This window comes from Acromyrmex echinatior, chromosome 1 (genome assembly GCF_024713525.1).
Source record: "Acromyrmex echinatior isolate Ae372 chromosome 1, ASM2471352v2, whole genome shotgun sequence".
Lineage (NCBI taxonomy): Eukaryota > Metazoa > Arthropoda > Insecta > Hymenoptera > Formicidae > Acromyrmex > Acromyrmex echinatior.
The window spans coordinates 27,027,261-27,042,089 of NC_141852.1; the positions used below are offsets into that span (position 1 = coordinate 27,027,261).

General features: G+C 32.5%; 1 protein-coding gene across 1 annotated transcript in view; it reads left to right on the forward strand.

Moving 5' to 3' along the window:
* Nucleotides 1-14,829, forward strand: part of Sol1 (CUB domain-containing protein Sol1) — a 251,776-nt gene that overhangs the window by 79,980 nt on the left and 156,967 nt on the right. The window contains exon 4 of the mRNA XM_011059790.2: nucleotides 4,477-4,691. Coding sequence (XP_011058092.1) covers nucleotides 4,477-4,691 — 215 coding nt within the window. The remainder of the gene's footprint in view (nucleotides 1-4,476; nucleotides 4,692-14,829) is intronic.

Below are 14,829 nucleotides of genomic sequence, written 5' to 3' on the forward strand. Positions count from 1 at the left end.
GTAAGCACTGCTGCTGTCTGCGGAAATTACAAGCCGGAATTGCGCGGAAATAACGCTTCGAAAGATCCGACGAACGTTGCGCGAATAAAGTTACAAGTAATACAGTGCTGTTTGCGTAGTCTGTCATTAAAAAAGTAAGCAAAAATTCACCGAATCTTTTGATAGAATATGAATAATATGAAGCAAGAGAAAAAAATTTCATACAAAGTTGTTGATCCGTCAGAAATATTTAGATATTTCACTCTTAGCTCTTTCACTTTTTAGAAATCGTGTAAATTATATACTAAATTTGATTAAACTATATAGACGGATATGTACTTTTAACAAAACATGTACTTAGCTCAAAATATTTTCTCAACGGTTCTGATATATTGATAATCGGTTGTTTAGGGAAACTGAGAAGGTAAGTTACGACGCGACGTATACACGTATTTGAGAAACCGATTAGTTCACCGTTGTGGGGATAAGGATGAACGCATAAAGCCGTGGGCTAAATTTGGAGTAACTCTCTTGCACGTAATGTATACGTAACTTCGCTTACAGTATATGCATTTCAAATTAAATCACGTGGCGTGATTGGACAGTCGCGTAGGAGAACCACAGAGCTGGTTGTATGGTATATATGCTTGCGAGAAAACCTTTGGGACGTCAATATCACAATTCCGGAAATCGGCAAAATGTCAGCTCCTAATGGTACATTAACCTTAGATCTGTCCACTTACTGAAATCACTGCAGAACTACATTTCATATTTGAATTTCTACCTCTTCTAAAAGAAGAATGAGAATTGTGAAGACACCATTTATAGTTTGTAGGATATTTAATAATAAAATAATATACATATAAATTTATGATAGATAAATTTGTATATGATTAACCTAAATAATGGACAAAATCTATAATTGTTATTTAATTACAATTCATTTAGGTATATTGCTTATTATTGGGAATACATGTATATCATACAGTTCATAATGTTTTTTATTAAATTGTTTTCTATATTAAATTTTCGAATAAGTAGTTCAAATTTTCAATTTAAATTTTTAATTTAAATCGAATATTCCATTTAATTTCCTAGAAATTTTATATTCATTACACGCGATATGTTGATGTCTGACATTGGGCAATCATAGAGAACTCTTTGCAAAGTTGAACCTCCTGTGTTCACTGTTATACCGACAACTTTTGCAAACTTTCGGCGAAAACTTTTTAAACTGTCGCACGCTAATCAGGATTCTTGTCTCAATCATGAATATTTCTGACTTTGTATCCTTGCTTCCAGTGTTGACTCTTTGACAGTTTCATCATAAAATGATATGAATTATTTTAATTTATTATGTTACACATTCTTTGAGATAGAAATTTATTTATTTTTTTAGATGGAATGACAGGTGCAAGATATAAATGTCAAAGTCTTCCTTTCTTTTCTCTCTCTCTCTCTCTCTCTCTCTCTCTCTCTCTCTCTCTCTCTCTCTCTCTCTCTCTCTCTCTCTTTCACTGTGGCCTTTGCTTTCAAGAGCGCGCGACATCGTTGCTATATTTGGTGCAATTGCCAATATCGAACGCCAACTGCAGTTACACTGCCTGAGCAACGATAAAGTTATATTCGTCATCGTTCGCGCATCGATCACATAGATCGTTGTATTTATAGAAGACATAAATAAATCATATAATGTACCGCGTTGCAATATTTATAACTTTTATTTTGAAAGTACACTTGCTTTCGAATTCTTTTGTGATCGATAGTTTGTGACAACGAAGTGCATTTTCATATAATAGAAAAGTATACAAACTTTCATCGCGACTTTCGTGCTGTTCTGCATTTATTTATTTATTTATGTGTATCTATTCGTTCGCAGCTATACAAAGTTGATGCGTCTTTTTATCTGATGTACATATCTGATATTAGATGAAATTACATGACAACCATCGTTAATTTTAAAAAGTTTTCTTCGCTTTATCAAGTATCGACATTTTAATATATAAAAGAAAGAACAAGAAAAAGATAACTCTGTGTATGTGCGCGAAACTTACTGTGTATCCTGACATTAACGGGAAGCTTTTGTCCATTAATATCGCACGTGTGGGCACGTTACGTATTAACCAAGCTTTGATCATAATAAAATTTTTACCACGTTTTGACTTTTTGACGTATGATCAGAAAAGGCGCACAAGGGAGTGAGCCATATTTCACGTCATCCGCTTTTCTCATAAAACTCGTACTCATCCGACGTGGCCAAAGGATCTGACAGATTCATCAGCGGTTCGATTTATTTTTTCCGCCGAGTTCCAATCGACCGCCATGGTCGTTCATGATTTCCTATCGCATCCTCCCACCTAAACCTTAGAAAATATCACCCGGGCATTGCACGGAAAGTGAAAAACTCGTTTCCCGAACCACGTAATAAATCGCGGCAGCCAGCAGTCAGGCAGTCCGAGTGCAAACCAGTGCAGAAAAGTCATGCCACGAGAACCGACGCAAAACGATGCAAAGCAATGCCGACGTTCAAGTGGCAGCAACCTTTTCATCTTGGGTCACGGATCTCTACGTGCGATTTCAGCTTTTCTTAGCGCGCTGTTTGACAAGCAGATCTTTCGAAATTCCGGAACAAATCATTGGTATTTCTACCTCAGAAATGCGTGAAGCTACGCGATGTAGCATTATGATATACTTGTGCGTACTGTCTAGGAGAAGCTCGCGTAAATCTTGATTCGACGAGCTTTAGATGTTCTGTTGTCACTCCTGATGTCACTTTTCGTTCCTGTTTTCTTGAATTTTCTTTTTTTCTTTTTATTCTACTTCCTTAGTTAAATCACTCGCAAATTCTATTCTTTATCTATTAGAATTTGCATACCCCTTGCTATTAATATACCGTACTCTTAGAAATTGCTAAAGATTTTAATTTTCATGCTTTTATTACTCAACAAATAAGAAATAATACCTATAACCTGGACTTTTAAGTGCTTTTTAAATAATTCTATGTGAATTTATATACCATATTTGTAGTCCCTTGAATTGTGTATATAAATTTACATGGAATTATTTAAAAAAAACACCTAAGATTCAGCCATTATTTCTTATTTGTTGTGTATTATACAGTCTTAATAAATTTATTATTGTTTATTACTCAAACAAGCACTTTTGGGAAAGATATACGATTTTATATGTACTGTCGCTCGGTCACTATTCACACCATCTTTATTCAATTAATGACTTTTGTGACTTTAACCATCGAGTAGTCAAGGCTAAATGATCTCGCTTTTGCGTTGCAACTCTATCCCTAATTCATCACTCTACGTACATAGTAAATGCAAGGTGTGCTAAAGGTCGCATCTCTTCTCTACTTCAGTTAATAACGATAAATGTTGGCTGCCACAGACCACCTTACACGGGACTCGTAAGATCTGAGCGTCGACGGAAATACGTTTGGGAAATTAAGGTGCAAAATTAATATTCAGTATGGTGGCGACCTTTGCGGTCGATATGCGGTCACCCACGGTTTCGTATTTGTTCACGTTGTTGCCTCAGCAACTGCTTTGTCAAGAACATATCTTCCACGACCACTATTAACGATGACGAATTGCATACTGACAAATTATCCATTCGCAGATTTTTTGTGACCTGCCTCTCCAGAGAGATTGTTCGTGAGAAAGAAATGTTAGCGTAAAATTAATTCCTTTTATCGCAGGTAGGTATGCATCGCGGCGACTCATTCACGACAAATGGAATATCGCGCAGGGAGTGCCACCGATTAATTAGGAGCTGTCCAAGCGACTGTGATAAATAGGTTGCGTAACAGGATCATTAAGATCTCGGAAAATTTCAACTGAACTTGTAGCGCGGTGTAATTAACGTGTAATTCATCGTTTACCTGTAAATAATTTCGATATAATGGTTTCGCGTTGTGTAATAGATTTAATATCCCATACATCGCGTACGTGAATCCTCAAGGATTAGGACAATTTCGACATTAATCATAGGCCATCGATAAAATAACAGCGAATTATTGAAAGCAGCAGCTCGAATCTCATCGTGGTTGTAAATCTGAATTCCCGAATTAATATGAGTAGCAAATTGTTTTTGCGAGTGCAAGCCGCTAAAACATGAACTTCTCGGCTTTACCATAAGCCGCGCTAATTTCGGCATTGTATTCGCTTTAAGTCACGGGATCACAAACGTTCTCTAAGCACATGAACTGCGGTAATCTGTGTACAGTGGGACTTGCGAACACCTGTTCTGTTTCAACACTGAGTGTAATTAGTCACTTAGTTACCTTGGGTATATTACGAATTATGGAGATCTTAAATGTAATTATAAACATCGATTTAGTATAAATATATCACAAAACTTTGTATTGTTGATTTTATGCTCTCTAGATGATTAAAAAATTTATAATAAATGTCTATTTAATATTCTATTTATTATCGTGTATATATTATATATTATACTAACAGTGTGTTTAAAATTTGATTTTAGCTGTACAAGAGGAGATTTCTTGAAGCTATTTTTACACCTGGAGAGTAAGGGCATTTCTGAATACACCCCTTGGTCTGGTGTGCTTTGCGGAGAATTGCGTGACATCCCGCAAGTTCTTTACAGCTCGAGATCAACACTCATTCTGGAGTTTCACACACAGTTCCCATCATCTAATGCTACTGGCTTTTCCGGCACTTTTCGTTTCATCGATAGACGTGAGTTGAAGTTTTTAAGATTATATAACTTTTTAAATACTAATGATAAGAAAATTTAATAAATTATTCGTGAAGATATTAAAGTAAAGAGTTGGAAGCAGAATATAAAATGTAATTGATTATGTAAAAATCTTAATAAAGATCATTGCTGCCAAAAACGAAACGCGTGCAGCCATTTATCAAAAATCGACATTTCCGATGAAACGAAGCCGTTGCACATTCTTGGAAAGCTTAAGACAGAAAATAAACTCTATTAAGAGTGACGGTATTTTAACAGAAACTTTTTCGTTTCTCGGTCTGGAAAATTCGTTTGGCTTGAGAGAGTTCACTCAACCTCGAGCTACTGCGTTTATCGAGAAATTTTAGATCTCGTTTTACGAAACTCTTTCAAGTTCACTTCTAAATCACTCCGCAGCTCAATCGGAAAATTATTTCAAAGTTATCAGGAAATCGCTACGAACGATCTGTCATAATAAATGTTTCCAGGATGATTTTAATTAACATATACGCGCACACGTATATTTATATGCGCGCGTCTATGTGCATATATTATACATAAAAAGGTGTTATGTACTTTTGTGAAACACAAACTGTTAAAATTAGTAGTATAATTTCGTAACTTAACAATAATAGATTGTTAAGAATTTTTCTCTGGAATAATAAGCTATCTGTGGTCATACACACACACACACACATACACGCGCGAAAATAAAATCGAAAATTTTTAGACTGTACGACCAGTTTAGAAATTTTGTAGATTTTAAACTGACGGTTCGTTAGTAAGCGTTTCACGTATATAACTGCCCGACACATGCTTTAAACATGCTGTCCTGCAAACTTTTTATTTTACTCACGTGTATGCAGTCGGCTTACGTATGCCGCGAATAACAGTGACATAATTCTCTCATGGTGGGTGAGAGTTCCCTCTACAATTTGGAATCATTTCTACATCTTTTTTTCTACACAGGATGCAGCGAGATTCTCTTTATGTTTCTACAACTTTCCGCGTGAAATTTTGTACTCCCTATACAGGGTGTAACTGAAATAACGCTCACTAATCATACAGTGCTATTCCTAATACAAAACTAAGTCGAAAAGTTCTTTACCATTTTGCAATTTTCGCAATAGTTAACGAAATATTAATTTCTAAATATTGCCGAATAAATGGATGAAATCGATGTATAAGACAATTTTAAGATAGACTTTCCGTGTTCTTTGTGAAATATTTTGAAGATTTTTCTTAAAGAACTCTTAAAGATATATATTAAAGCTGTTTTATACGTCGATTCTAGACATTTTGCTATTGGATAATTAAAAAATATTCCGAAAATTGCAAAATGGTAGAGGACTTTCTCGTCTCAGTTTTTTATTAAAAATAGCACTATATGCTCTTTAAATCTGAATCAGTGGATAGTCACTAATTATTCAATGGCATATTTGGCACTGATAATCAGTGAAGTTCAACTAAAAAAAGGAAGAATGTCTGAGCATTATATAATTAAAATATTGATATTCACATGTTAATTTCAATATCATATTCATTGAATTTATACTAAAACAAGGTTAGATCACATAATAAAAATCAGCTAGATTAGGGAGCTCACATTTCATTCACTGATTCATTGATTACCAGTGGCATACTTGGCACTGATATCACTGATTATCCTGATTCAGATTTAGAGAGTGATTAGTGAGTGTTATTTCAGTTACACACTGCATAAAAAATACAATATTTCTCAAGATGCGATTCTCAATATGTGTATTCTGTTTTTAATACCAATCTGATCATTATTTTTAGGACTAACTATAAATCATCTTTTTCATTAATTGCATATTTCTGTACATTTCAATACATCTTAATTCTTACTAAATGTAAACAATAACAAACAAGATTTATGAAAAATTAAATAAAGGATAAAAAAATAACAAAAATAACAACAAATATTGATGAACAAACTGCTATGATAGCTATCATTTAGTGTTTTTTATATTATATAATTTGCAAATTTCAATTTTGTGGAATGTAATCAATATTTTGGATTACCTATTACATATTTGTCGGTATTTTATCAAAGTTTACAATTAAATACGGCATAAAGTTCTTGATGTATCATAAGAAAAATACACTTGTGCCATCCCTATTACCCGGGAAAACGTCACGAATCCATTTTGTTCGATCCATCATCCAACGAACACGTCATTGGCGCATAAACAGGAAAAATGATGCTATCGACAAAAGGCATATGTCTTTTCTCTGTATTTTTCCACGCTCTTCGTTTTTTCAATATTTTATTTTTATTTATTAATCACAAATTTTTATTTCCTAATTTATATTGCAACCAATAATAAATTTAACAAATTATGTAGAATATTTTGGACATTACATACGTAATCATATCTACTAATTATATATTAATTAAATCAAAGTACAATTTCTAATATAATCCGTAATTCGAACCATAAAAATTTGGAAAATGTTATAATTCTTATATTTATATATTTATAAAACTTTTGGATTTTCGAACATTAATCTTCGTTGTACAATGTCTATTCTATTGGATCAAACCAAGGAAAAAGTAGAACAAAATTGAAAAGAGAGACCATTTATTTTTAATATTATGTATAGTTAAAAAATTTTCAATCACATATATATATATATAGACGGTAACATACCTGTATCAATAACTTGTTGAAGGTTTATAATCAGTATATGTATATATATATGTATATATATATATATATTATATATTATATATATATATAGGATCATATTTATATCAAAAAATTATATTTCAAAATGATTTTAAATTAATTTTCAAAGACTTTATGATAATTTTTAAAAATATTTTTATTATTTTTAAGCTTTTAATGGAAGAAAGTTTACATATATTATTAAAACATATAAATTTTATTATTATTTATGATTGCAGTTATTGCAGTATGATTTTTGTATCTTTTTCTATACGTTTCTTTAATAATGGTACTTTTTAATGCTAAAATATTATAACATTAAAATTGATAAGATAGTAATTATACCGCTATAGGCTAATTCATTTATTACGCTTCTTCGCCCACAATCTCAATCACGGCCAAATCCGCCAATTAATGAGAAAATTGCGAAGGCGTCTCCTCGGTTGCTAAAAATAGAATCTTTCCACGCTTCTAAGAGATTAACAAGGATATTCCCGTTTACCTTGGATAATTACCTGAAGTTTAACGCGGCGAGTTTGATGAATAAGTTTCTATATGCTATAACGTGTCATGTTATTTTACAGGATTGTTACATCCTTGTTTAGACAATCCAAAATCGACAAAAATAAATTTCAAAATAATTTCAACGATAGAACATAGAGATATGCCAATACTACTTACTGTGCACAAACTTATAATAGGCGAATAATTATATCCCTCGGGACATCCGAAACTATGGAAAGTTACAGTCAAAATTTTAGCAAGTCCGAATGCTTATCGCTACTGTTAAAATGTGCCATAATTGCAATAATCTAGATAGAGAGGAAATATGGAGCAAGTCGAAAAGTCCTTCGGCTATTTGTGCGGTATTGATTATAAAGTAGGAAATTTAGTCTAGACTTTTCACAAGTTTTCTTACCAGCGGCACCAAGCTAATTACTTGGGGAGTGTCGGGCTCGTACCGAGATATCGACTTCAACTCGATATTCCGTTATATCACGATCCATTTTATATTTTCCGGCAATTAAAAGACATCGAACTAATAACATATTTTGTTATTTGTTGCGCTTGAATGTCCTTAAGAAAAATACTGTGTAATCGATAAATTTAATGATGTAAAATTTTCGATTGCTTTGTTAAAATTTTTTATTGAAAATGAATATAATTATATAGTTATAATTTGTATAGTTTGGTAAAAGAGTCAAATGAGAATAAAATTCGATTTAAAGATAATTAAAATTAAAATAATTATTTTGGCATTAATTACATTGTTTGAGACAAAGTTGGACTTCTTTTTTGCAATATGAATGTTAACATTTTTTATCTCTTGAACATAAATCTATTGACAAAATTTGATTAACACATCATAATTTTGATCAAAATAATGTCAAAAAGACAAAAAATGAACAGTTAAAACGAATATAAGAATTTTCATTGAGTTAACATTGTAGCACCGCTACCAAATTTTTTTTTCTAAATTTCACTAACACGAAGTATCAATTTTTAGCTTTAAAATTCATTTTAGTTCATTTCGATACGATTTTTTGTTCTCGAGACACAGGTCTATATGTTCAAGCTACATGTATTATGAGAAAAAAGTTATTTTCAAATTTATATATATCTCTAAAACAAAAAATTATATCGAAACGAAATGTATTTTAAAATTAAAAGTTGATACTTTCGCGTGTCATTAATAAAATTTAGAAAAAAATTTGATATACACATCATAAAAACTCTAAAATTCGCTATTTTTTGCCTTTTTGACGCTATTTTTTTTTTTTAAATTGTGACGAACTAGTTAAAATTTTTTTTCAACGGACTCGTTTTTCGCTGACCAAAATACGTCATAAATGACTATTCACATTCGTGCTGCGATATGATGTTGGATATTATTTAAATTATTTTGTTAAAAATTAATTTTTAACACAATTAATTTTGCACAAAATGTCATGGCTTATTTCCAGCTATAATTAAATTAACTTTAAATTAATATAATTAACAAATGTTTCGGCTTACAAAGCCTTCCTCAGTGTTAAAATGCAGAAATACAATCTTAAATTAACCAACCAAATGAATAACGGATACAATGAAAATTTAAAAAACCATCAGTGGTGAAGTGTCAATATATAAAAAAATTCAAACGTCAATAAGTATCATGACAGATGAATAAGATAGCAATATTTGGATATTTCAGTCAACAGTAGATTAATTATGTTCATTGATAAAATAGTTTTTGCCAAATTTTTCGATTGAGATCGAGAATTCAGTTTGTCACAGACTTGTATCAAACGATTTGAAAATTCATTGAGATTTCATTTTATGATATTAATAATTTATATAAAATACTATAATCTAAACTCTCAATCAAAGATCCGATTAAGTACATTAAAGATACTGACTGTTGTTCGTTTGAAAATTAACATTGATCTTTGTAAGTCGAAACGTTGATTATATTAATTTAAAATTAATTTAATTATAACTCGAAATAAGCTATGACATTGTGTTAATTTTTAAGAAAATATGCGCGCATTTTTTATTCTATTTTAAATTATTTTGATATAACAATCACGGAATAGTATTAAATAATAATCAGGATAACATTACTGGCAATCGGCTTGTTAAAATCCCTTGAGAATATATGTATATTTTGCGGTATTCGTAACTTTGTTCATATAATTTGATTATTAAAATCCTTGATAATGTTTTCGCCAATCCCATTGGAGTAGAAATTCACTATGCGATCTCTCTTATGCAATCCCACTTTGCCATGCGTATTTTCCGGTTTCTCGTACCTTAGAGACATCTGATACGAAAAGTACTTAAACTCGTAAAGTTTTTCAGACTGTCGAGAGTTAACGTAAATCTTACCTTACGGAAAGCAGGTTGATGGTACGAAACTTTGACTCGGGATGTCTATCTATTTCACGGCCTCGTAAACAACTTCGTGTATCATTATGAGTTTTACTGTAAGGACAAATATTCCTTACGATGAAAGTTAATGAAACCACGGAAAGGAAAAGAGCTTATACAAAATGCCTCATATTTTGGTTAAAAATTAAAATAAGGTTTATGTAACTTGATATAATGTTTTACTATTACGATACTACTACGATTTATTTGAAAGTAAAATGCGCTTGTTCGGGTTTAAAAAAATTATCAAACATATTTTTAGCAAGGGAATACTTTGGATATTGATCAGGTATTATATACTTGGTTTACTTCTGTATATTTCTCCTGCGGGATATAAACACACATACTATCGTCTATTATCCTATATATGTTTTAAATTACTTTATTTTATCACGAGATATTATAAACGTTATTTTAGAAACATCTAACATATAAATATATATAGCAAAACCATGAAAGTATTTTTTCTAAAGATAAATAGTATTTATAGATAAATAGTATAGTGGATGTATTATTTTGTACATATAAATTGCTTTAATTTCTTTTATTATTTTTATATTTTCTATTAGACAGCAAGATTTCTCTAAATTTTGCATACAATTAAATGCTTAGGTATGTATTCTCCGAAATATTTAAGTAATAAAGTATAATTTATAATTTTTAAATAAGTAATGTTATATCTCTGAATTTTATATATATTTTAGATTTTATTTGTAATCTCTCTGAAGAAAGCTTAAAATTGAGTCAAAACATGTAAGGTTTTTTTATTATATTGATTTTATTAAATTAATTTTGTGCGCAACATTTATCGCTTTACTCGACTCCTATATTCTTTCCTTACTTAAGATATTGAATTTTAAAGAGGCGTTATTAGTTATAGTTTATTTTTATGGTTATCTCGATAGAGTTATTATACTGCATTATAGCTACACTGAAGTATTGTTTTCTCGTGCTGCTTTTACTAAAAGTAACATCACGATTTGACTAAGCATAATTTAAAAACAAACTTTGGTAATGCATTATCTGCCTAATACGCTTGTACGGATGTTATCTACGAAGTATATGGTAGGCTGCCATAATGTGGAAGAGTTCAAACACGAGAATGTTATACGAAACAGTACATCCTGTTTTAACCGCTGCATTGTCTGGGTTCACAAGCCATATGCAGTAGTGCAAACAAACGTATCGCGACTAGGACTCAATCGCTCCAATTGCCTTAATTTGCACTGAGGCGGATAGATTGATAATGAATCGCAAGCGTCATTACGCAATTAATTTACGAAATTCAGTTGCATACGTATGGGAATAACTATGATGCGAAATAGCAGCTTGGATTTTCGTCGCGTCCCGATGGAAATTACGAAACAGCAACGTGTGCAAGTTTGATCAGCCATAACAACGTAAACAAATATTGACACTTTCGCACAAGCGGGTGGGTTTAGTTTGAAAAACGAAAATCTCAGCTGCGTTCAAGTTTATTCGACTGTTGTTTGTCCACAGATAGTAGGTCGTTCGGTGAACGGTCGAGCAACGCAAAATTAATTTCAGATGGAAACATTCGAATCTGTAATTATAGCGATAAACTTTGGATAAATATCAGGGAGAGATACGAAATAATTAACTTACAAATATTTACTTTATGCATTTAATTAACAAACGCACACACACATATATGTATATATATATATATATATATATATATATAATATATAAATATATATATATCTGCAACTAACTTGGAAATAGATTTAACGAAACTGAGAATATTAATAGTTTTCTGCAGAAATAAGTTAATTGAAAAACTGTCTGGAATCTCCTTTTTTAAAAATAACATATAAATCGAAATGTGAAGATACAGGATTGTTTCCTCCACTCATATTTAAAATAAAAATCCATTCGTCAAAAGCTAATCTTAATATTAAATTGGATAATAATCTTGAAAATTTGTGCCTACATCGTTCTTGTTGGAAAATAACGTAATAAGATTAATTCGAGAAAGAGAGCACGGGTGACGAGATGAAGAAGAAAGACGAACTGTAAGATTAATTCTGCAAGAAAACAGCTAATGCAGAAAGATTTGCCACGGTATTTCCACAAGAGGACCCCGAACATTGTAAATCATCTCGACATTCATGGCGTTCATACATTCGCGCGCGTTCGAGCGAGTAGTTTGCCGCAGCAATTTGTGTTCTGCACTCAAACGAATAATCGACGCTACTTCATTTTTATTTTACATCTTTTATCGTTTATTGTATGATTCATATTTGACGTGAAAGAAGAAATTACACCGTAATATTTCATTTCGCGTAACTTTAACTAAAAGCTTTTTCCGTTTCTCTGAATGTCGAAATGACGAAATTACGGCGGATGCATCCGCTTGTGCTCCGCCGGCTCGGGCGATGCCCATAGATTGATCATGGGGCTCGTTGGTCGGTACCAGCATGTTCGGCCAAGTGGCGGCTAAGTGTTTGTATACGTGCGCCTGTACATCACACGTGGGTACACCCACGGGCATACAGAGGATGTGTTACACACTGGGCGCTAGTCCGCCCTGGGTACCACCGGCGCAAAGTGACTACGTGTCCGGCGTACCAAGCCCATTAAAATCTATCTACGAGCCGGTTGTAGCACGAAATTCAAGAAGAATCCCGAGGAGCTTACGTTCTTCCGCCGTGTTCATGCTGGTAGATTCGTGGGATTTTTCTTCGCGCGAACAAGCGGCTCCAGCGTATTTTCGATCCGCAGCAAAGATTGGCTCGGAGAATTCGTCTCGAGAGAAACGGCATAGCTTTTTCCCGTCACAACGAAACTGCGGTCTCGTTTATCGCGTTGATGCGTGATTCTTGTAAACTTTGTAGCGTTAACAACGCGAAACGGAGTGATTATGATTTTACAGCTGCTTACTTGCGAAGTATGGAATATTGAATAACCCTCATCTTTGTCGGACGACACGTATTTGAAGGAATAAACAGGTGCTATGTACAGAGCTTCGATAATAAAACGGTGCGACGAATCGTTAATTCACCCTAGAAGCGATGAATTTTGTTTCCAGTGTTTACTACATCAGTTGCAAACACGTGTGTGCAACAAGGTTGTACGATTAATCGATGCCATTAAGCAACACGGGAGACACAGCCAAGCGAAAAGGGAGAGTTATTTCTCTGTAGAAAAATGGAAACGGTTTGTTTGCATTTAACTCAAGAGGAGAAATATAGGATGGCCGGACGTACATGTACCGTCACACAACTCGCCAAAATACAAAACGCGTCGTTAGTGCATATCCGTTCGTTAACAGCGGCGGATGGAATTACAGACATGATTTATTAACTATGCGTGTTAATTCAGTACGATATGTAAACAGTTGTATATTTATATACACAAAACATAATTATTTTAGTTAAGCCTTGGAGAACCATAGCGCTTAAATGAAGTGAAATATTAAAATAGTTATTAAAGATTTTGCTACAGCACAAAGAGACAGTTTGAGAGAGAGTTTCGCTGCGATAGAAATGCGTTTTAATTATAGAGAGGGAATCCGGTGAACACAATTGGCTTCCTCGTACTTTATACGATAATGCGCGACCCACTCGGTTTCTGACGTAACGACCTCCTGCTTTAGAAGATCTTCAGCTTCTAGCGACTCTACGTGCAGATGCGACCGACCTTATGCAAGCGAATTAATGCTTGCTCTCTTTTGTACCACTGTACGGCACTGATCAAACCGACGCCATGCAAAGTGCAAATTATTTAATTAACCGAATAGCGTATAATCTAATGATAGCATATATAATACAGAAATGTAATTAATGATCACAGCGTATAAACATGTATTTATAAAATTTATAAACACTATTCATATGATTTAATCACAATGAGTGGTCTATAATGTTTAAAATACTTTAATCGACAATGCAATGTCCATAATTAAGCAAATTTACGTTATTGTTACGCATTGGATATTTTGATATTATTATATAGATTACCAACAAAAGCATCGAGAATTATTTACTTGTGCTATGTATATTAATCAATTTTTACGTATAACAATGTGGATTATACGATATAACAATTTTATGGTAAAGGAGATGCATTATTAATTTTCCCCACTTTGTAATTAAAACGAAAACTCAATTATTATTTTTCAATCTCTGTCAATCTACCGTTTTGTAAGTAAATATCGAGTAATTCTGTATTATTTAGTTAGTCATGTGAAATATTGATCCACAAAATGTTACTTTATGCATAATTTCAATATGTGTGCAATTTATAAATATTTTAATAATTACATTACAACAACGAAGCCGTGAATTTTTCATAGTTACATTCTTCGTTCTTATATTTCATTTTACTAATTTATGTTGTACATTAATAAGTTTTACGTAGAACTCATTTCGCAAGAAGTGTCACGCATTTTGCATGCGAGAACAATCTGCTAACATCAAAATGAAAACACTTGCCCGTAGAGCAAACGGTGACAATCGCTGCGAAGACTTCCATTTTTCAAAGTATATAAGCGAAAGAGCAGCAAGACATATCT